The sequence below is a fragment of the Lycorma delicatula genome, chromosome 8 (genome assembly GCF_047948215.1).
Source record: "Lycorma delicatula isolate Av1 chromosome 8, ASM4794821v1, whole genome shotgun sequence".
Taxonomy (NCBI): Eukaryota; Metazoa; Arthropoda; class Insecta; order Hemiptera; family Fulgoridae; genus Lycorma; species Lycorma delicatula.
The window spans coordinates 90,798,735-90,822,535 of record NC_134462.1 but is presented as its reverse complement, the minus strand read 5'-3'; the positions used below and the strand labels follow the sequence as shown (position 1 = coordinate 90,822,535).

Sequence of the window (23,801 nt, the reverse complement as noted above, 5' to 3'; positions counted from 1 at the left end):
AATGAGTTCTTCTGCGATTGTATGGCATCTTACATTTTGTGATTCTATGAATCCACATAAATGGTATTTCAACTTACTTGGCAGAATGCACTGTGATGCTACAACTTTTATATATGCACACATTGTTGTAACACAATAAAATTGGGAATAACAACACAGTTGTGTAGAACACACTGTGGCCTTTCTTCACCAATGACTTTTGTTGATGTAAAACCAGACTAAATAACTGTCATCATATTTCAAACTTTCCGTTTTCAAAATGGCTTCAAGAGGCTGCAAAAATTCTGCAGATTCTTTTTGTTACATTTGTGGTGAGTTAATGATGGAAAGACAAAAAAATATATAACAAGTTTCGTTCGACAAGTGTTTCTCACATATTTCAGAGTGAAAATAGTAGATCAAAACAAAACTTGGGCAACTCACTACGTTTGCTACACATGTCTTGAAGGACTTAGACGGTGGTCAAAGGGTGAGCAAGAAGTGTTCAGATTTGGAGTTTCAGTAGTGTGGCGAGATCCACGAAATCAGACCGATGATTGTTACTTTTCTTCGACTTGTGTTCACGGTTTCTATTTGAAGAATAAAAACAATGGTCTATCCAAATATGCCATCCGCTTTACGCCCGGTTCCTCATGGTCCAGACGTACCAGTGTCAATTCTACCAGAAAATTTACCTGAAGTTACGGTTTCACAAGTGATTTAAAAAAAAATAACATCGAGGAGTACGAACACGAAGATAGCTGTGTACCAGAGCTTTACTCACAGTCTGAACTAAACGATTTGTTTCAAGACTTACATCTGACCAAAGAAAATTCAGAATTGCTTGGTTCGAGGCTTAATGACAAGAATCTGCTAGCTGCTGGCATCTTATTTTCCTGGTTCGGGTACAAAGAAAAGGATTTTCTTCCATATTTTTCGGAAGAAGAAAAATTAGTCTTCTGAGCTTGTGTACGTGGACATTTGACGCGATTTAGCATTCCGTACGAAAGTACCGATTGGAGACTGTTCATAGATCGTCCAAAAGAAGCCTCAAAGTTGTCTTTCTTTACAGGCAATATATATCCGTCAAACCCCGTTGGACATGCTGTCCATTTAAAAGAGGGTTACCATAATTTGGAATTCGTTCTCGATAAAATTAAATATGACAATCATAAGTGGATTAGTGCGGCGATCTCAAAATAATATCGATGCTCCTGGCATACAGCAAAGATGATACACAAAGATTCCTTGTTTTTTGTGTAAATGAGATAGGAGAGACAGAGAAAATCATTGGATAAGGAAAGATTGGCCAAAACGAGCTTCATTAGAACCTTAAGCCAAAGATGTGCTCCGAAAAGCTCTCACAGATCCGAATAAAGTTCTCCTTCCACCTTTGCATATCAAGTTAGGCTTGATGAAGCAATTTGTCAAAGCCTTACCAGAAGAAAGAAAATGTATTAAATACATCTGTGACAAATTTCCAGTCTTATCAACCACCAAACTAGTATCGTGTCTGGGTTAATTAATCAGCTGGAAATTAAAGATTTCTTTCAATTTTTCAAGTTTCAAACATAATGTAACCAATCTCATTAATGGAAATAGTAAACTGAAATGCCAAAAGTAAGAAAAAAATAATTTACTATTACAGTACCCACAAAATGTAAAATAAATGTAAATGTAACCATCTCCCTTTTGCTGGAAATGAGGATCTATATTTTTAAATAGTAAAGATTGCTAGATTTAAGTTTTTATTTAAATGAAAGCAAACTATTTCTTTTATTATTGGCTAATGTTAAAAAATAAGTTCACTTCATGATCCAATTTTTTTAAGTTTTATAAGTACGAATGAAAAAGCTCGATTTCTATTGTTGTAGAAGATTAAAAAATATATTTTTTCTTTTTTTTTAGGTTCACCTGTTAACAATCTTATCATGTATATTAATAAAAATATTGATGGATTTTTAACCCTTTAACATTTTCAAAAAAAGGAAGGAACTTGGATCTACAGATATTATAAATCATTTGTGTATAATAACGAAAGGAGTTTTTGAAAGAAAAGATGACAGTTCTAAAGCGGTTATGAAAAAGAAAGAAGTAGCTAGTAAAATAGTCTTGCTGGCAAAAAGTCTGACATTTTTGCTAGCATGATCTTCCACTTTTGAGCCAGTTTGCCTTGGATTCATAATTTGAATACAACATTGATTCTGATGTGTTCATTTGCAGTACAGCCTAGCAGAAAAAGAAAACTACAAGATTTGCATAAATGATATCAGTTTTTAAAACTTGCCTCACCTCGTAAAACAAAAACTGAATAACATTGTGACGTACTCTTCACTCGTTATCAAACACTTTTAATAATAAAATCGACATTGTATTTTGGAATATTCATGGATATGACAATATATTTAATGTATGTATTTTCCCTGAAAATGAATGAGTAGAACTTTTGAAGAAATACATTATTTGTAGTACAGCGGCTTTTCTATCTCTACTGGTGAGGATCAGCATGTTACTGTTAACTCGATATCGTATCTAAGCGCATCAGACACGTTTGTTTATATTTTGTTACAGTTTTTGTACAGTTCGTAATTACATTGAACCGGATTTTTTTTGTGGAATTTTAAATTTACGTGAACTTTCAACAATTTCGAATGATGATAGATTAATAACAAATAGATTTATTTATAAATTATTTTTATTTCAGTTAGTATTGACTGGTTTAGGTCATAAATAAGTCAGATGATTGATGAAATCAAATGAAAATAAACTGTAATTTAATCTAACTGTAAGAAAAGTTAAATAAAGAATTCTAAATCAATTACTGATTTACGAATAAATTGAGGATTTATTACACGTAAATTTAATACAGGCTTTTTATAAGTAAAATCTATAAACGTAGGCCTTTCTTTTTAATAAAACGAAGAAATAAAAGATTTTTATCTAATTAAAAAACTCAAAAATCACTTAACATAAATTATTAGCATAAACAAGTAAGAAATTTACGATTACGCTCTACCACGCGCGAGTAAGTTTCCAGTACGGACGGTATAAAACCAGTGCTTTTTTGTTTTCCGTGAGACGAAAATCTTACGTCAACACGGGAATCTTTTATCTGAAAACCCCGAAAAACATAATCGAACTTTTTAAAATCCAAGATATATAAATGTTGATAACCAGTATACCTAAGTGTTTTAAAAACAAAAAAATAATTCAGCACGGAGGATTAATATACCGATGAAAAGTCGGCAGTGAAAGTGTTAAGAATGCATTCTTTAAATAAATAAAAAAACATCAAAAAAGCTTGTTTTTCTAAGATTATCTAGTCTGGAAGATTGTCAATTATAACTGTAGTGTTTAATAGAATAATAAAAATAATAATTATTAGTTAACATTGGCTTCTATTAATAGTAAAAAGTGTTACAAAAATATTATTAAAATAACAAACTTATTTTATTATGAAAATATAAGTAAGTCTCAGTTTATAAGTAGTCTATCTGAAAATAGTGTAAATGATCTATACGAAAATTAATAAAAAAATTTCAAAATAGATATAGGACAGACTATCCTATACCGATATGCGATTGGGAGAAGTAGTTTGCCATTATTATCCACTAAATTTATTTCATAAATATTTCAATCTGAAGTTTTACCACAGAATTGGATAAGGTAAATTAAGAATTTTGCTTGTTGCATAAAAAAGGCAGTTTTTTATAATGGGAAATTGTACTGGAATTGTTATTTTTAACAATATTTCTAAAATATTTTCTTTGATTAACTGAAATAAACTAATTAAATTGATTATAGTTGTAGGATTACAATTGATTTCAGAGGAACAAATGGTTTTTTAGATCAGAAGAAGCTGTACTGATGATTTTTGTTTTTCGTAGCTATAAATTTGAATTCATATCGCCCAAAAGGAGAATTTTGACATTTTTATCAATATCAGAAGACTGTTAAGATTCAATTTTCTTTGAAATGTTTTACACAAATTATATGATATGGGAATAAATAGTAAATATTGATAATTTTGAATATATTAATGCTTTCATGATTATTTCTTCTGCAGGTGAGCTTTCTAGTGATAACAATATTATTGAGAGCTTGTTACAAAGAGAGATCTTTGTTTTTCACCCCTTATACTTCTGGATTTTTCATAGAATCCAGTGCCTTCATTGTTCTAAAAGAACATCCCACAAAAAATAGCCAGTTCAGTGTAACTACGAACAAACTGCATAGTTAAGATAACTAGTAAAATTAAAAATAACATTATAAAGAAAATAATCAGAAATGTTTGACAAATTTTCAGTTGCAAAATCCTTAATAAGGAAGAATACCCACACCTAAATGATAGTGAGTGCTACATCTAATTTCAGGAACACATATAAGGTTTGTTGGAATACACCTGTCAACCAGCCATTATATACAAATAACCCTAACGAGAACTATTGGAGTAGCAAAACATACACCTCTTTTATATACATGGCAAAGTCGCTTGATATTCTTACACTTGCTAATTCTGGAAAACCTCATTCAAAAATATGTAATTTTTAATTTGAAATTTCTTATTGAATTTCTTTTCTTAGACTGATGTAGATGGATAGAGAATTTAGATTACCCTCTAATTGATATTAAAATTAAACTAAAGTTATATCTTTAGTAAACCTCTGATTCTGTTATAAAAATAAAAAAATCACTTACAAAACAAGGTGTAAATTTTATTTTCATTCTTCTTCTATTTCACATTTTAGATTATCATGAAATAATGATTCTGGAGAATTATATTTGCATTATAAATGCAATATTGAAAAAATTTTCAATTTTAGTGCAAATTGAACTTTCCTCGTGTAAATGTTTCAGACTTGTTTATAATCTTGATAAATATGAATTATATCCAGAAAATTGTTCTTAAGTTATCTGATAGTCATAAAAATGATCGTTTGTTTCATTTCTTTTAATTGCAAAGTTTTTAACTCATGCAGGCAACATTTTTTTATTTAACTGTCACTCTACCAACCTGTCAAACCTATCAACCCGTATCAAATGTGATAACATATAACTATATTCGTTGGAAAGTAATCTAGTTATTAATAATATTTATCAGAAATTAGGGAACATATTTTGTTATGCTGTTTCAAGTTTGAAATTAAGGAATGTAGTGAAGGTTATTTCTTATTTTGGCTTATTGGTATAAGTGTATTAGCGTACAACAACATGGTTATTTTTATTTTCCTAGACAATTATTAATAACCAATTATGGGTTTTATTGTATTATATATTGTAATTATGTGCAATGTATGTATTATTAACTAGCTCCTCACTTGTAACTCATAAATTTGTAATAGAAAATATAGTTCTACTTCATTCTATATGAAATAATTTTTCTGTATTAAACTTTGTGATATGATAAAAATTATGCAGGAATATTTGTGTTGAGCACAGTTATTTCAGATGATGCTATATATATATATATATATATATAACAATATGCTCAACTTAAGTTAATTATTTCTTTGTAGATGAGCTACTCTAATGTGCTATTTAATTTTATCCGATAATTCTCCAAATGTATTTCCATAAATGTTTTCTGAGGCTACAATGTATTTAAACACTAACAGATCTAATAGATGCTTTCATTATTCATCTGTGTTGTGCTTGGAGCATCCAGATGCTAACGGTTGTTATTCATTTGAGGTAATATTTGATTCCGATATATTTGTTTAATTTATTAGAGTATGTACTCAAGAGTTCTCCTAATCACGTCAACTAAGGTATCACTAGGAACACGTTTAACAAAAGAGCTTCATAATAGCTTCAGAAAAACCTTATGGAAGCCCATTTTGGGAGTGGGCCATATTTTAAATAGTAAATGATGTTTTCATTTACTATTTAAAAAAATATATATATATATTTTTTACATTTTATTCTAGAACCCATTTTTCTGTTCAGGTTTTGCATAACAGCTAAAAAATTAATTTACAGACCACCTTTTCTCTGAATGCATTCAGGTTGGGTTTTCTTTTTCTTTAGGTTGATGTTACTTTTATTTACAAACTCTGGCATGCATTTAAATGTGTAATTTAATGAGGAAAATAGAATGAATGAAAATTTATTCATAAAAAATGACAGACCCTTGCCATAAGTTGTGTGTAAGACAGCCAATTTAGAGGTTAACCAAAAAGGTATTTTTTAATAAGACAATTGCTGCTGGATTCTACCCTGTTTTCAAAAAGGAAGTTGCTAAAGGAGTGAATGGTTTTTAATATTCAAATAATATCAAATGATTAACTCCAAGGAAAACTTTTACACAGTAAGTTTTTAAAGATGTGAATAAAAAATTCCTGTACAACTTGCAAAACTAATTAGCTCCTGTCTTCTAGATTAGCTGGAATTCTCATTCTTTTTTTTTCTGTTTAGCCTTTGGAACCACGGTAAGGTATTACTTAAGAGGATGAATGAGGATGATATGTATAACTGTAAATGAGATGTACAGTCTCAGGTCGACCATTACTGAGATGTGTGGTTAATTGAAACCAAGCCACCAAAGATGACCAATACTGGTCAGGGATGGTATTTTCACACACGCTACAAATCATTCATCTCATCCTTTTAAGTAATACCTAACGGTGGTCCAAAAACCACTGGTATCCACAGATCAGCTGGAATTTGATTCCTGGCAAGTGTCTGATATTTTTCACTTAATTCATATGTCTAATTCTCTTTGTGTATGCATAAATTCATGTAAAAGCACATATAAGTCCTAAATAAAAAAGTAATAAAAATTGATTTAACAAAAAATAAAAAAATAACTCACTAGTATGATCAGAAGTGATAAAATTGAGAATTTAATTTCAAAAAATATATGTATAATGTTCTCTATTAAATCTTCTCTCATATTGTAAAAATTACAGTTTACATAAAATGGATATAAACATGTTTATTAGCCAATTTAAAAACACAGTATAAACCAGAAATATTTTTAATGATTAATTTATTAAAGGTACATTTTAATGACTGTTTGTATGAGAAAATAATCCAAATTAGCCGCCATTTCTCAACAGCTGATTTCTCTTTTCATTTAAAAGCCTTAAACGCTCACGGCTAGAGTTAGTTCTTACGTGTTCCAGTAAGGAGGGTTGACGTGTTTGTTGCATAGTTAGACATAAACATTATTTTGTAAGGATATGAATTTATTATTATGATTTTTAAATGTTTTAATTCTTAAGTTTTAACCAATTATTTAGTACTTAGTCTAGATAAATAATCGAAAGTGAAAGTTACTCTAATCTTCACGTATTGCTTATCTGAAGTAATACACATTTTTTTTATCTATATTACTAAGCCTCCTAGCAGTTACATGATTTACACGAAATAAAATTATTTTTTTCACACATGTTTATATTGTAATGTTTCTTTAAATAATCTTCTTTCCGTTATTTACACCATGTTTAGTACAGACAGGTTATTTGTTTTGTACACGAGGTTTTATTTTTAATTTACTTTTTAAGAATTAATAGAATTTTTTTAAATAATTTTATTTTTAATGAATTTATGAAGTTTTGTCGTTGTTTTTACATATATTGAGAAAATGCATTTAAAATTTAACTTTATGTACACAATGAAAGATTAACTTGTATAAGTTTCAGATGTTTAAAACAATTCAGTTTTTTTTCTTTGCCTTGAGAAGTTTTTATGAATTACCAAATTGTATGTGATTAGAGGCCCTTTCCTTATAGAGTTAATTATTATCCTTGAGATCTTAATAGAATGTGTAAGAATGCACTGCACAGGCCATGTAATATCTGTTTGCAAAACATTGAATCATTTATTTACCTAGGTTTATAAATCATAAGGTTTAGTATTCTATTAAGATAAATAAACAAACTTTTTAAAATGTTGTTATTCCCTTCAATTTATAAATATGTATTACAATTAAAGTAGTGTAACTTAAAAGATTTTTAGAAATTCCTCAAAAGCTGTGGCTTATATTGTTTAACACATAAACGTATAGTAATTATGCTTTAACAATATTATTTCATCACGCATATTAGATTTCATCATACCTGTTTAATATTCGGTATCAGAAATTTTTTAAACCAGTAATTAATATTTATCATTTATTTAGTAGAAAGCCCTGATAGTTATATGCCTTATGTTTATATTGGATAAATCTTTTATTAGGCTACCCTTTTTATGTGGTTTAAGGTGGTATTAATTTTTGCTAGCAAGATGTTAGGATTTCTATCAATACTAGATCTAGGTATTCATAGTTCATATTCATACCAATAATGCCAAGGTATTAAAGATGATCTCTAGTAAAGCCCATAAGGGCTAGGTATGGATGGGGTACACCAGCCTCTTGTGACGTTAGTGGTAGCATCTCAGCCTTTCATCCGGAGGTCCTGGGTTCAAATCCTAGTCAAGCATGGCATTTTCACTTACACTACAAATCGTTCATCTCATTCTCTTAAGCAATACCTAACAGTGGTCCCAGAAGTTAAATAAAACAAAAAAAGGTACGAAGGGGGTGGCATGGCGACCAAAACTGTCACATGGAGGGTGTCTTCGCTTGCAAGTTCAGGGTGAGTTCAGATTCATTTGAAAATTGATGAAAGTGTTAGGTTTTTATTATTACAACTTAACATATTAATTATCACTATAAAATTAATTTTACTCATTTAATTATGGGATCCTGTAGGTTTTGCTCTGGTTAATCCTTGGATGTTTGTAAAACTATTAACAAAATTTAAAAAAATTATTTATGTTTAAAATAATACTTCGAATTCACTAGAATATAATAAAGTATTCCGGAATTATAAATTTATTTCTATATTTATTGCTTCTTTATATTAATTTATAACAGTGATACAATTGGGACAAATCTTAAGTTAAACTTTCTGTAAAAAAGTGGTTTTGATGTTTAATTCTTTGTTATAGTATTCTTCATAGGAATACTAGGAAAACAGGAAAAATTCTGGATTAAAGATATTACTTTTTAACAGCATAAACTTCTTAATGTTTTTATTGTTATATAAAAAAAAAGTAACAAGGGAATAGATTTCAAATAAAATAAAAAATTTAATGCAACATAAATTGACTTTAATTTACTTGATTTATTGAATTTCTGTTACTATAAACAAGAGCATGTAGAAAAGTATAAGAAAAAAAGTATGATGCAACAATTTCAACAAGAACATTATTAACAAGACACATATGTCATGTATAGTAATAATAATTTAAAGATAACTAAAGTAAATTTATTTTTCAATTCTCAGTTTACTAATAATTATAAATTATTTTATATGCCTAACTTTACAAACCTAAGAAAAACTGACTTTAAAATTGTAATTAAACAAATCTTTATTTTAGTCCCTTATCATACTGGAAATTGGAAATTTTCACACATATAAAGCCTCAGCAGTAGAATATTTTTCTCTCTTAATAATAAACATTCTTACTTCCTTTGATTAATTGTTACCATCTTACATTTTTTTTTTAATTTTTGCATTTTCCACATTATTAATTGCTCTTTACAACTATTATGCTATATTCTGCACATTTTCCTAAAGCATCACATTTTCAAATACCATCTTATCCTAGTTAATACCATCTTGTCTGCGGATTGTATAAAAAACATTTCAAATCTAAAAATAAATAATCTACCTGTATTTTTTAATTTTGTAACATTAGCATAGATAAAACTGTTATTAAAAATTATATATAACTTCAATTTCGTACTACAATTTTCTTTGATGGAATTAATATTTGATCAACAATCAACACATTTATCGCATTTAAAAATACTGACAGCTAATTTAACAGATAAAAGATAGTAAGAAATGTGTATAAAAAACACATCATATTCAGTTGCATGAATACCAGTTTAATGTGCTCTGTATGATTAACTTATAATTAATTACTTATAATACCGTTTTATATCGTAAAATTAATTTTTCCTAATATAATGTACTTAATAAAATTTATAAGTTTATATAATATATGACATATATTTTTCTCAAACATTATACCTGTAATTTGTCTGAATAGTACACTCAGACTAAAAATTGATGTTTTATATTAAAAAAGTAGGAAATATGATCTTTGTTTGTTTTGAAGAGATTTACAATTTTTGTAAAGGAATCTGTCAGTTCTACCCCCACGTTACATACAATGGATATCAATTTGTAGAAATTAATATGAATTTCTTACATGAAACGATTACAAATTTTTATGAGATTAATGAGTATGCCTATGTTATTTGAATTCGTTTTTTTATAACTGATCTTTGATAAGAATGTAGTATTTTAGATCAGTCAAAATCAGAAAGGAAACTCATTTTAAAAATTATAGTTTTTTTAAAAAACATCTGTTTTTTGAAATTCTGGTCAGCTGCACTTGAATGAATTTTGATAAAAAGCAGTTTTTCTCATTGAATTTATTTCATTTAGATAGAGTCTTTGGTTAATAGAACTTAAGTTTAATTTTTTTAACAAAAATAATATAATAACTTTAAAACCTGTGTTTATTTTTTTTTTAATGTTGGCTTCATACATTATCAGTTCAAGAATTCCTAAAGATTACGTACACTTCTAGGAGTGTTATAGGGATGTATAACCCTGAAGATACCCTACACTTCTAGGATTGTTGTAGGGATGTGGATGTATAACCTTAATGAAAATATTTCATTTTTTTCCGATAGGATTTTAATATCTTTTTAATTCTCTTAAATTTTGTAAATGAAGGTTTCCCTTTAATGCACATTCTTGAAAGGTCATAGAATGATTTATCTCTTCATTTAAAGTTGGTTATTTATTGAGAGCCCGTTAACTCAATTTTTGCATAGGCCTTGCCTTAAACAACTTTTAAGAATTTCTATAGTTTAATTATATGGGAGAAGAAAACTTTTTTTAAATTAATTAATATTTACTTTTGTAAAATTGGTCTATTCATATATTTAAAAAAAAAAAACTGAAAAAAGGAAACCAGCATTCATGCTAAAAATTTCCCTTTGTTTAGCCCTGTTAATGAAAAATTATCCTGAATTTAACATTGAATAAGTAATTTAACTTTGAAGTTGTTCTCACCAAGTTTCCCTTGGGAGGGAGGAGGTGGAATTGATGGCTGAACAATTCGGCCGGGCCATCAAGACTGGCTGCTAAAGGGTTCTACCGCGACCTCGGCTAATGGACGGACCCTTAGGTAGTGGCCAGTCCGTTGACCGGAGAGTGCCTGGAGCCGTCATGACCGCTGCTTCCGGGCAGCAGTCTGTTAAACGCAGGCAGAAACCCAGGAAAAAGTGGTGGTCCTCTGACCTGAGCGTGCTGCATGCAAGAGTTAGGTCGGCTAGGAGAAGATATCAGCATCGCCCCCTAACAGGGATTATCGTTTATGACATGCGCGCTGAGTATCTGCGGATCTACCGGCACACCCATAATGAGTACGTTCATGACATCAAGGAAGCCAAACTCAAGTTTTGACAAGACTCCATGCGCGAGTTGCAGCACAGCCCTTGGCAGCTCGCGCCAAGGTTGCATGTTACCGGCCAAAGCCATTGCACGTGCTGTCCAGTGTTCGATGGGGGTTTGGTGGTCGGATGGTCGGGCTGTGGACCCGTAGATATAGACCGAGTGGTTTCTCGAATGGCACTGAGAAAGGCACCGGGGATTGACCAGCTTGACCCGGATATTTTCTATCATCTGCTGTCTGTCATAAGAGAGCCGCTTTTCAATGGTGCAGACACGCAAGCGAGTGGTGTAGTACCATGCTTTTTCTGCTCATGCTCTGCCCACGCTAAACTGATTCGAGGCTCAGTAGCCGTTTGTGACATAAACATTTGGTTTTATGCTTTAGGGCGACTGAATGGGGTGGTGGCGGGAGAAATGCCATGCAAATCAATCAATCAATCACAAAGTTTCCCACTTTCGTTAGTATACTCCTGCTGCTGTATACTAAATTTGCAAGTCATTCCATTTTTTGATTAGTATTATTCCTTAAGGAAAATGAGGTTGGTTCTTAAAAAGGCAGTAAATATTAACAATCTCCTGAATCAGTCTTGTGGGTAGATCATCCTCTCAACATATAGCATCCATGATTCATCAGATACTATATTGGCTGTACATGCCATACTATACTGTAACATTGTTCTGTTTCTGGTTGGGGAGCTGTTTCCTTCACAGAGTTTAGCGTAGTGGTTCCCCTTGTGTGCTTGAGTAGGGTTTCATATAAAGATATTATACTTAATTCAAATTTGTAGTCAAAATGTCTGTATGATAAACATCGAGTCATCTACTTCTACAATTAATTAGTTATCTCAAGTTGTGAAATGTATGAGAAAGAACGAGTGTCAAACTGATGTGAGTAATTTATCAGATAGATTGCCAGCCAAAGGTAGTGTCATTTTCAAAATTGTCTTGAAAGAATCAGAATAAGTGTTAACATCATAGTGAATGTGAACATCTGTTTCATTATTTTATAGCCAATGCAATTTCAACATTGATTGCAGGTTAATTTACAAAACTGCTTTGAAGGAAATCTTTATCACATTGTGGTTTTTATTTAGGGTGTGTATGTGTGTGTGTGTGTGCATGCGCATGCTCTTTGTTCAGTTGAATGGCATTGTGTCACATGTTTAGTTTAAAATGTTCCTTATTGTTAAAAATTATGTATAGTAAATTTTTACAGCTGTTTAAACTTGCACTAACCTTATTCCTTTTTATAAATTCATTAATTGTAAACATTATGCTTGTTCTTGTTAATCACTTAACTGTATTTTATGCAGTTTTGTGTCATTTTTATTGGTTGTACGTGTTCTTTTAAGGGATTTTAAGTGATAGATTGAATAAATATAGTTAATTGCCTGGTTACAGATCATTAACTTGATAAATAATTTACCTTTAAATAATGTTTAAACATTACTTGTAAGAGATGTAACATGTATATTTTTTATTTTTATCTTGCAATTTTATAGTAACACTGTTATTTCCTCTGTCTTCTGATTTTATAATAAATTAACTTTCATATATTTAGACTTACAATGTTTATTTTTAGAATTTTTAATGATAAATTGATAGAAATAAAATGTAGTCAAACTCAGAAGATATTTATATATTTTTTAATTTTTTAAACTGGTTTAATGTTAAAATTCAGCCAGTCTTATTCAATTTTCACAGCTTTCACTTAGATATATGCACCCATTAAATGTAAATTTTAAAGTTTTTTACTTAAAAGATATAAATATGATATAAATCAACATAATTCCAGTTTTCTAGATAGCCAGAAATTATTATTTTTAATTAGTTTGTTTCATTCCCTCAATATTTTTAATGATTAAGCAAGGGATGAATTTGTTCATTACCTCATAATAAAATCTTCATAGTAAATCTAACCTTTAGAGTGGGATGGATGTTTAAATTTGGGACAATTGAATTTTTTTTAAATACCCTTCTTTTTTTAATGTTTAGCATACTATCATGCTAACTTTTGACTACCATTACCTTACTTAGAAATAAAAATATTCTTTATCAATACCAGACCAACAAATGTTGTGTCTGCCTGTATTTTAACATTATAAAGTTCTGAAAAATTTATTTTGTTCACATCGGCTGTTGGTAGTGCTGCCAGCTGTGATTTAAGTAAACATTTTACATCACAATCTCAAGATTTAAATGTTTCCTCAATCATTTCATGTTTGGGTCAAAATGTAGGTACTGTCTTTGAAAATTGCCCTAAGGATGCATGTAGAAGCGATCTAAAACCACAAAGATTTCTCTGAAACACTTCTAATAATAAGAGACAACTTAAAGGAACAAAATCCCTCTTACAGACAGATAAGTTTCAGCAAGTCTTACCTGTGATAGTAAAGGTTTAGAATAGTTTTGATGCGATAGGTTTACCTGGAGCTAGAAATTCTGAAAACAATTTTTATCATAGCAAATAAAGAGAGCCAGCCATACTAACACAAAAACATGTAGCAACAGAGATAAGTAATTACTTTTGGAGATTATAATAGATGTTTCGATGAGGTATGACTTTATCGAGATAGAGGTGTAGATTACTGTATATTATCTTGTTAAACTTGTTGATCAACGCTCTAGGAATACCCTATATAACTAGCGTGAAGATAAGTTTCACCTTGCCCTTTCTCTTTAGCAGCCATCACATCACTGTGAAATTTGATCTGAGCTAAACCAAATAATGACACCAAACACTAGAACAATTCCTACACAAAAATATTAAACAATCGACTCTGTTCACCGGGAAGGGGATACAGTTATATTTCTCCACATCTCTATCATACCATTGGCATATTCCAAAGCTTTCATTTCTGGTAAAGATTTACAAGGTCAGTTTACCTAAGATTGAGTGTTGACTCATAGGAAAGCCAGCGTGGACTTGGTGGGATGTTAATTTCTGTCATGATTGTATGGAGTTACCTCTCCTTAGTTTGTCCATAGCAGTAAATACAAGTAACTTTTTTGTGTAGATTACTTACATTTAGGAGAATATTAGGTTAATTTTATTATGTCATAGTTATATTGAAAATAATTGTAATGAATTCTAATTGCCGTCTTTGCTAATCGCTAATGACGGTTTGAAAAAAGTCTTCTTTTATTTTAAGTATAATGCAAGATATCAATTTTATTTGAATAACATAAATTCAACAATTTTCTAGAAATAGTACAAATTTAGAAAAATTCTAACTGGATTACCACTTCTGAAACTAATTTCTTTTCCTTCCAATTAATTATCATGTATCTTTTCCAAGCATTTAGCAGTTCAAATTTAGACTGATAATACACTCTCTTCTCAGATATTAGTTGAATTTTTTTATTTGAATAACATTTTTTTTTATTGTGTCACATGAGCACAGTATTGTTATTTTAAGATTAGTATTATTATTATTATTATATTTTGCTTGTTTAATCAGTTTTTATTATTGTTTATCGTTTTTAAGGTCTGATTTATTATTATGTGTCCCTTAGAAATATTTATTATTATCACATGTTTCAATCATTATTATACATACATGTTCAAGATTATTTACATCTATCAACAACTTATCCTTGGATAAACTTGAATCATTGTCTCTTTTTTAAATGTAAATTAATATTTGCATATCAGTTAACAACATATGTCACTTTCCTACTAATACACCTCTTAATTATTAATTGTTTATATTTATTAATCTGTAGTAAGTAACTAAGAAAATCAGAAATATTTTTTTATCATTAAAAAAAATATGTTAGTATCGTGTATAATAATTAATTAGTATAATTATTAAATGTTAATATTTATCTATAAGCATACTGTTGCCACTTTGTTTTCTATAGGCTGCATGAATGTTAAGCGTATTTGTTGTATAGACATTAATTTATTCCGGTGTTGAGTTATGCAAGTTATAGTTAATTTTTTGTACATTTTAATTTTATTTTATTTTTATCTCATATATAAAGATCATTTTATAACTTATATACGTTGTGCTTGGGTTTTACTTAAAAAAACATTAATCCTATTGGATTAAAATTTCGATTTTTTTATTTGCCTGTACTAGATGGATGAAAAGTCCCACATAGTAGGCTAAATCACAGTATTTGTTCAGTATATATTTCGTCGAGTTCCAGTATGAATTTCCGGTTGTTTAACACCCTGGGGTCATAATGATCGTCTACGGCACGGCATTCGTTCTCAGTCCTGGTCCGTAGGTGGGCCGCATCGCGAATATTCATACTGTACACCATTGACTTCAGATATGCCCAGAATAAAAGGCCATCGGATTTAAATCTGGAAACCGTGGCGCCCGTTCAACATGTCCTCTGCGATCGATCTGGTGTCCCGGAAGGGTTTCATCCAGCCGGTGTTGTACGGTACTCGCGTAGTGCAGTAGGGCTCCGTAATGCGTGAACCATTCAGGACGCTCTCCGATGATTTCTATTGCTGGCGTCAGCCGCTCTAAGCATTTATAAGTGTTTTTCGCCGTCGACATTTCCTTCAAAAGTAGAGGCCGAAGATAAGATCGTTCTAGAAGCCACACCACACCGCTCGCTACACGATCAAATCCCTGCTGTGTGTAACGATTTTGTCTGTCGATTTCACCTTTCATGTAAAAATTAGCCTCGTCGGAAAACAGTATATTGGAGAGGAAGGTCGGCATTCTTCTCGATCCTATCCAAAAATCACCGGTACATTTCCATCCTACGATCGAGATCATTTAACCCGTAATAGTTAACCGGAGTTGGAGATTGAACGGGTGAAATTTTTTGTTCCTCAGGATATCGTGGACTGTGGATCGAGGAACGTTTCCGGATGGATGTACCGATTGGACTTCTTTGGAGCGCCGTAGACCTTGGCAATCGCAGCTTCTTGTACTGCGACATCAGTCCGTGGCCTTCCCGATCGGGACGTATCGGCAGCATTAAATTATCAAGTAATCTTACCGCAGTGCTGTGCGATACTGGTTGCCCTTCGGGATGACATCTATTAAACACATTACTATCATCACGTTGTGATTAACCTAAACGACTGCTCGATAAGGTGATTTCCACAAGTTCCTCCTGCGACTGGATATTACCTTCAGTCGGTTGAAATGGAACAGAAATATTATAATTTCACCTGTAGTGCGGGACTTTTCAGACTGTATAAAATATGTATCTGCTGCGTTATAATTTAGAGTTACATGTTATTCAGGGATTATAAATTTTTATTATTAAATAGTGATTAAATTTGCATCTGTTCAGTTGTTTATGAATTTATTAACAGATTTATTATTGACCAAAACTTCTCGCTTGTAATTTGTAAAATTTATTTACATGAAAATTTGTGTATGACTTAAGAAGCATGACCTTATTTAATTCACTTCCATTGTAGTCTTTAAAGATGTTTTAATGTGGAACTTTCTCAATTGTTTTACCATTCATGCTCATTATTGTATAAATATATCATTATGTACCCATAAAAATGGTTATTAGAAAAGAGACAAAAAATAATAAATAATTTATTTTTAAATAATTTATTTAAATTGAAAAGAGATATATATCAAATAGGTATGGGAGTTATAATTTAATGGAGTAGAGTTATGAACCCTAAGTATATACAGGTGATTCAAAGAAACGGGAAATTAAATAAAGTTAATGAAAAATTTTTTTTTAGAAAATGAATTTTATTTCATGTAATTGTACAAATGTTGCCATTTTAGGATACATACATTTTAGTTTATTTTTTAAAGATGACATCTTGCAGGTGACCTCCTTTTCTACGTAAACACTCACGAAGTCTCTTCGTTAAATTGTTCATGGTTTGACGTAACATCTCAACTGGAATTTCCGCAATTGCTTCTCGGATCTTTGCCTTCAGTTCTTCCGTTGTAGCAGGTCTACTGTGGAACACTTTGCTTTTAAGGTGACCCCACAAAAAGTAATCGCAAGCTGAGAGATCAGGCGATCTGGGAGGCCATCTAATGTCACCATTTCGTGAAATAACACGTTGTCCAAACAATCGGCGTACAGCTGCCATCGATATTTGTGCAGTATGTGACGTTGCTCCGTCTTGTTGAAACCAGGCTGTGTTAAGAATTGGTGGAAATCTCTTTTGTTGTTTCACAACAAAGGTTTCAAGCACGGCTACGTAACGAGCCGACGTCACTGTAATCACAAGACCGTTGTCATCCTCAAAAAAATAAGGGCCTGAAACATCGTAAGATGACATAGCACACCACACGGTCACTTTCTGGCTGTGCAACGGACGCTGGTGTAGCTGCGTAGGATTTTCTTGTGCCCAGTATCTGAAATTTTGCTTGTTAACAAATCCACTGAGGTGGAAATGCGCTTCGTCTGACATCCACAGTTCGTGAACAAACTCTTCGTTATCATTTATCTTCTGAAGCATTACATTACAGAATTGTGCTCGCACAACTGCATCGTTCGGTTTCAGTTCCTGGACGATCTGCAACTTGTACGGATGGTATTGCAAGTCCTTCACTAACATTCTTCGAACACTTGAACTATGCAATTGTAAAGATGCTGAGAGACGACAGATTGACCGATGTGGACTTCGTGTGACAGTATCTTGTAAAGCTTGAACATTCTGTGTTGTATGGACGATTCGCTCACGGCCTGGAGGTTTCTTTGTCATTGCCGAACCAGTTTCCTCAAAATTAGATATCCATGTTTTAATTGCATGTGCTGATGGAACACGGTCGTGCCGTCCCAGATTAAAATGACATCGAAATTCTCTACGCGCTCCCTCCACACTGTCATTGTTTTTGTAAAACGCTTTGATAGCAAATGCACGTTGTGCACCACTCTAAGGATCCATAACAACTAAATGGCTGGTTAGGTTAGAGAGGCTGGCGCCACTTATCAAGTGGTACCAATCGGCCACGGCTACCAACACAACTTTCAAAATTTCCCGTTTCTTTGAATCACCTGTATTAATATGTAACCCAAGAATTGAACACTGTGGAGGTTCAAATCTTCCTGTTAGGAAAATATTTTTGAAAGTATATGTTTGGAGCGTAGCTTTATATGGAAGTAAGACTTGGACGATCGGAGTACCTGGGAAGAAAAGATTAGAAGCTTTTGAAATGTGGTGCTGTAGGAGAATGGAATGTTAAAAATCAGATGGGCGAATAAAGCGACAATTGAAGAGGTGTTGCGGATGAAGAGAGAAGTATTTGGAAAAATATAGTTTTATAAAGATAGTCTTATAGGCCACATATTAAGGCATCCTGGAATAGTCGCTTTAATATTGGAGGGACAGGTAGAAGGAAAAAATTGTGCAGGCAGGCAACATTTGGAATATGTAAAACAAATTGTTAGGGATGTAGGATGTAGGGTGTACTGAAATGAAATGATTAGCACTAGATAGGGAATCTTGAAAAGCTGCATCAAACCAGTCAGATGACTGACGAATAAAAAAAAAAAATGACAAACAAGACAAAAAATCAGTTATGATTTATTTACTGATTTTTCCCTTATAATATAGAAAATGCAGAATAATTATTATTTATACATTGTATCTGTAATAAAAATGCCCTTTCAAATTATGTTTTTAATGTAATTTTAAGTTTTTAGACCATATACATATTTCAGATTGTAGAATATAATGTTCCAAAAGAATTATAAAATGTATTTTTGATACTTCTATATATTTTTGACTTCCCATTTTTAGTATTTTGTTGTATTTAAATGATTTGTTTTATTTTTACAGGTCAGAATACAATGGGAACAATTATTCATAGTATTTTAATATTATCAATATTTCAATACTGTGTCTGTCCTCCTGTCTCAAAAACATCAACTTCTTCCCCAAATGATGTGAATCAAAAAGAAAATGAAGTTGACCATTTGGTAAGTTGAATTTAAAAATTCAATTACATATTATTAGATTTAACCATACATCAGATTATCATTTTAGAAGACTTTTACATTTTTATTAATTTCCATAAATTGTCTACAAAGTGACTAACTGTAGTAAACAGTTCGTTCGTATGAAATAATTGAAGTCTACAGAATATCCATCAAATAACTGAGTTTGAAATTTAAAAAATGGGGAAGTTTTTTTATAATCAATAAGTAAATAAAATGTAATCATTAAATGTCACATTACTTGGATGCATTTGTATATTTTTTAAATAATTTATATAATTTGAACAAGTAAAGTAGCCTAAGGTATGAACAATAGTAATCTTTTTAAAATAGAAGAATAGATCTGTTTGTTGAGTTAAAATGCATTATGTTTAAGAAATTGCGTTTTGAAATGAACTTTCCAAATCTGTTACCAACTTTTAATGTATAATGTTTTTTTTTTTTTAATTTAAATGATTAAGGTCAGTTGTGATTCATCGATAGAGAATCCTGATGCTGGTGTTAGAAATTTGATAATGAAGGAAAAATATTAAAAGTAAGTTTTGTAGTATCAAGTAGTTATTTGTATTTATGATACAGATCTTTAGATTATGTTGTTTTTTTTTCAGGAAGCAATGGGAATTGAGTATAATAGATACTTGAAACAGGTTGTGGAGGCACTTGAAAGTGATGCTGATTTCAGACGTAAATTGGAAAATGCACAAGAAGCTGATATAAGAGTAAGTTGTGCTAATATTTATTATGACTTAATGACACATTTTTAAAGTAAATTTGATTAACTTATCATTTCAATTAAATCACGTAGTTTGGTAATTATACTTTTTTGAAATACTATTGAGAATGAGTCATGCCCTTAATTGTATAGGTGCAGTTTGTTTTGTTTGTTAAGATTTTTCTTTTCTTATCTCATTAGTACTATCTATTTTACAATAAATAACACAACATCGTGCTTATAGCTTGTTTTATTTAGTTTAAGTTCTTTGTTGGTGGTATATAAACAATACTTGTACTTAAGTTTTGGAATAGCCATTGCATTAATTTATAATAGATTTTTATTTCATATTTCTTCTAAAATTGTATTGATTTAGATAAAAAATATCAATTTTTATTCTGTTTATTATTATATTTTCTACTTACCTTAGCCTAGATTATTATTAATAGAAGTATCAATTATGCTTTATGATAATTATTTGTACATGAGAACAAAATTATCTAATTAGGATCATTTAATTTATATTAATCTGCAGCATGTTAATTTGGGCCAACTTCCCAAGTTCTCAAAATCAGAAAGAATTCACTAAGTATTAACTTATCCTTACCTATTAACTAACGTTTATGATCCCTGTGATTAATTATTCCCCAAAACACTTCACATCTCCCTTTATAAAAGCCATTCCTTCTTGATAACTTGTCATGGTCTTGTTACTTGATGAACTCGTACACAAATTAGCACAGTTGTGTAAGTTTGACCGTTATGGGTGTATTAATTGAAGTAACTTGAACCTCCACCATGATAAATATTATTAGTTGGTCATTGGAATTGTCTGAGGAATATCTGTTATGATATTTTGTTTTGGCCCATACCTTGTTATCAGATGCCTTCCTTCCTCTTTCCCTGACTTGACATATTCTTTGGAATTTTCTCTTCTTATAACCAGTTCAAATTTTCATACCATAATCTATGTGTACATGTTCTCTCTACCACTTTCCCTATATTAATGGATCCTCTCTTGTCTTCACTTTTGTTACTGTCTCTCACATTAAATTTTACGCTCTCCTCATATTGTTTGTCTGCCAAACATTACTTAAACATTGATGGACTCTACTTGCTTTTTGAATCTATTTTTATATTAATATAAAAGTAATAAATAACAACTGATAGTATAGCAAATAAAAAGTTAATATTAAGTGAAATATTTACAAAACAATGTTTTGAAATTATTTAAGCATATACTATTGGTACACATTAAAGGAGGATCATCATTAAATGATGATAATTCTGGTTTAGTTAATACGTTCTACTAGCTCATTAAATTAGCAGGTTATATGAGTTTTACAAAAGAAAGTAATTCGATAATAAATATGTTGGTCAGAAGGGGTCAGTAATTTATTTAATTTGGCAATGTAATCATATGACTCTTCTTTTAGATCAAAGTAGTATGTTAAGGTAGTAGCAAAAAATATTACTGTATTACATGACTGGTTTTCATGATGTCATTATTGTGTAAGAGTAATTGACTTGTTTTAGCACATATATAAATGCATGGGAAAGTTGAATTTTTAAATTTATTACATATTGTTCTCTGTGTGAGTACCATACAATGAATTAATTGACAGCCTATTTTTATATTGTGAAAACTCATTGTGACTTCTGAAAGGATTAGTGGACTTGGACTTGCGTTAAAATACATTTCAGACTAGAATATATGAAACTGTAATAATCATTTAATAATAACAGTCTTAACATTTTATTAAGATTTCTTTCTTTTTTTTATTAAAAATTCTTTATACAGGTGTTTCATTTTAATCGCCTTAGGCAATTTTCTCAATAACTACGCACAATACAAAAAAAAAATACCTAAACAAAAGTTACTCAAATTGGAGGGGTACACCTCATGATGACCTTGTATTTGGCCTTGAACTTGACCTTATTTAAAGGTTAATATGATTTTTTTCAAATGTAATGACCTATTTTTGACCCTACCAATGAAAAGAACAGAAAATTCTTACATTAGAAATGTGGTCACACATATGATCTAAGTTCATATGGTTAACCATCATAGAGTGTTGTATATAGATAGTGTTGTATGAGTTACACATTTTTTAAGGTCACAGAAAAAATGACTATCATAGTATAAAAAGTTTCCGTCAAAAAAGTTTTGAGGTCATATGTTTGATCATATGAAAATGAAATATAAAATTTTCAGAACTTTTCACTAGTGGGGTCAAAAATAAGTCATTCCATTTGAAAAAGTCATGTTAACCTTGAAATAAGGTCAAATTCAAGGTCATTATAAGATATACCCCTTCTAAGTAACTTTTGTTTAGGTAATTTTTTTGTATTGTGCATAGTTTACGAGAAAATTACCTGGGGTGATTACAACAATATATATATATATATATATATATATATATATAATTTATTGTGGTTAAAGACAATATTGGTAACAATATAAAGTGTTTTTTTTTTTACAAGTGAGGCAAAATATGTTTTCCCATTTCCAATCTACATACAATCTACAATTCTCTTTTTCATAAATTTCTTTTGTCTTATCAGTCATACAAATTTATATTTTATTTATTATCTTTTTACTTTAATATACTTCTGCAAATAAAAACGATATGTTTTTTCAATCTTATACGTTGTTTTTGTTAATGCCATAGATCCAAGATGACTACACTGATTTTGATGAGCAAGATATCAATCTACTCATTTTTATCTTTAAAATAATTATTAAATTATTTTGAATATCTTTGAAAAATTAAGATAATTGTAAAAACAAACTGTCCATTTAACGATTTATCATTTCAGAGAGATGTAAAAATGTCAAAACTTGGTTATGTTCTTTCTCTGCATGTCTTTAGTAGAGTGCATTAAATATTTATTTAGTGAATTTTATGAATATTTAGAAGATTAAAATTATTAAAAAAATATAGATTAATGAGTTGTGATAAAAAAATTATGAAAATTTTAATTTTTATCAAAAAGAAGAATTTACTTCTATGTTGATGTTGTCACCTTCAAAGTAATCTTCCAGCAATGTGACACACTTATGTGAGTGTTTCTTCCAAACTACAAAACATTTGTGGAAATAATTTTTTGCTTTAACGTTTAAATTCATTCATTTGATTTTTTCTTTATTTCACACATGTTTGCAAATCATTGTCCTTCGTTCTTTAATATTCTTTTAATCAGTGGGAGCAAGAAAAAATTGCAGTCATGTCAGGAGAAAATGGAGGCTGCAGCATCAGTGTGGTATTATTCTTGGTTAGATAATCACAGACTAATAGTGAAGTGTGAGCTGGAGCGTTATATGCAAAATCAGAGAATTATTTGCCCTCACTTGTGGTTGTTTACTTTGGATTGTGTAATTTAAACTTCATAAAAGTGCAAAGTAATATTGTTTGTTGACTGTACAATCATGTGGTAAGGATTCTTAGTTGACGTCATTGTTATTGAAAAAGCAGTTAGAAACTTGATTTGATCACTTTTTTCAATCTTAGTTCTCCAGAAAGCTTCCATTGAGATGATTGGAACTTCATTTCAATATCATAACCATACACTCCTGTTATGACGCCTGTTAGACTCGTTTAAGTAATTCTAAGTCATCGGACATGTTAATTAACAGTTTTTCTGCAGGTTTTTTACAGTGTTGGTTTTATTGAAAATTTAGCAGTCAGAAGAAATTCTGCTGCAACTCGTGTCACACTTAAAATTTCAATTGAAATTGTTTCACATGAGCA

At 30.4% G+C, this 23,801-nt stretch overlaps 1 protein-coding gene across 2 annotated transcripts in view; it reads left to right on the top strand.

The window, feature by feature from the left end:
* The first annotated feature begins 7,041 nt into the window (after positions 1-7,041).
* The window catches only part of LOC142329587 (nucleobindin-2-like), a 44,318-nt gene continuing 27,558 nt past the window's right edge, over positions 7,042-23,801 (top strand). For both annotated transcript variants that reach the window (XM_075374294.1, XM_075374293.1), the window contains exons 1-3: positions 7,042-7,152; positions 19,180-19,319; positions 19,946-20,056. In XM_075374294.1, coding sequence (XP_075230409.1) covers positions 19,191-19,319; positions 19,946-20,056 — 240 coding nt within the window. In that variant the 5' untranslated portion in view covers positions 7,042-7,152; positions 19,180-19,190. The remainder of the gene's footprint in view (positions 7,153-19,179; positions 19,320-19,945; positions 20,057-23,801) is intronic.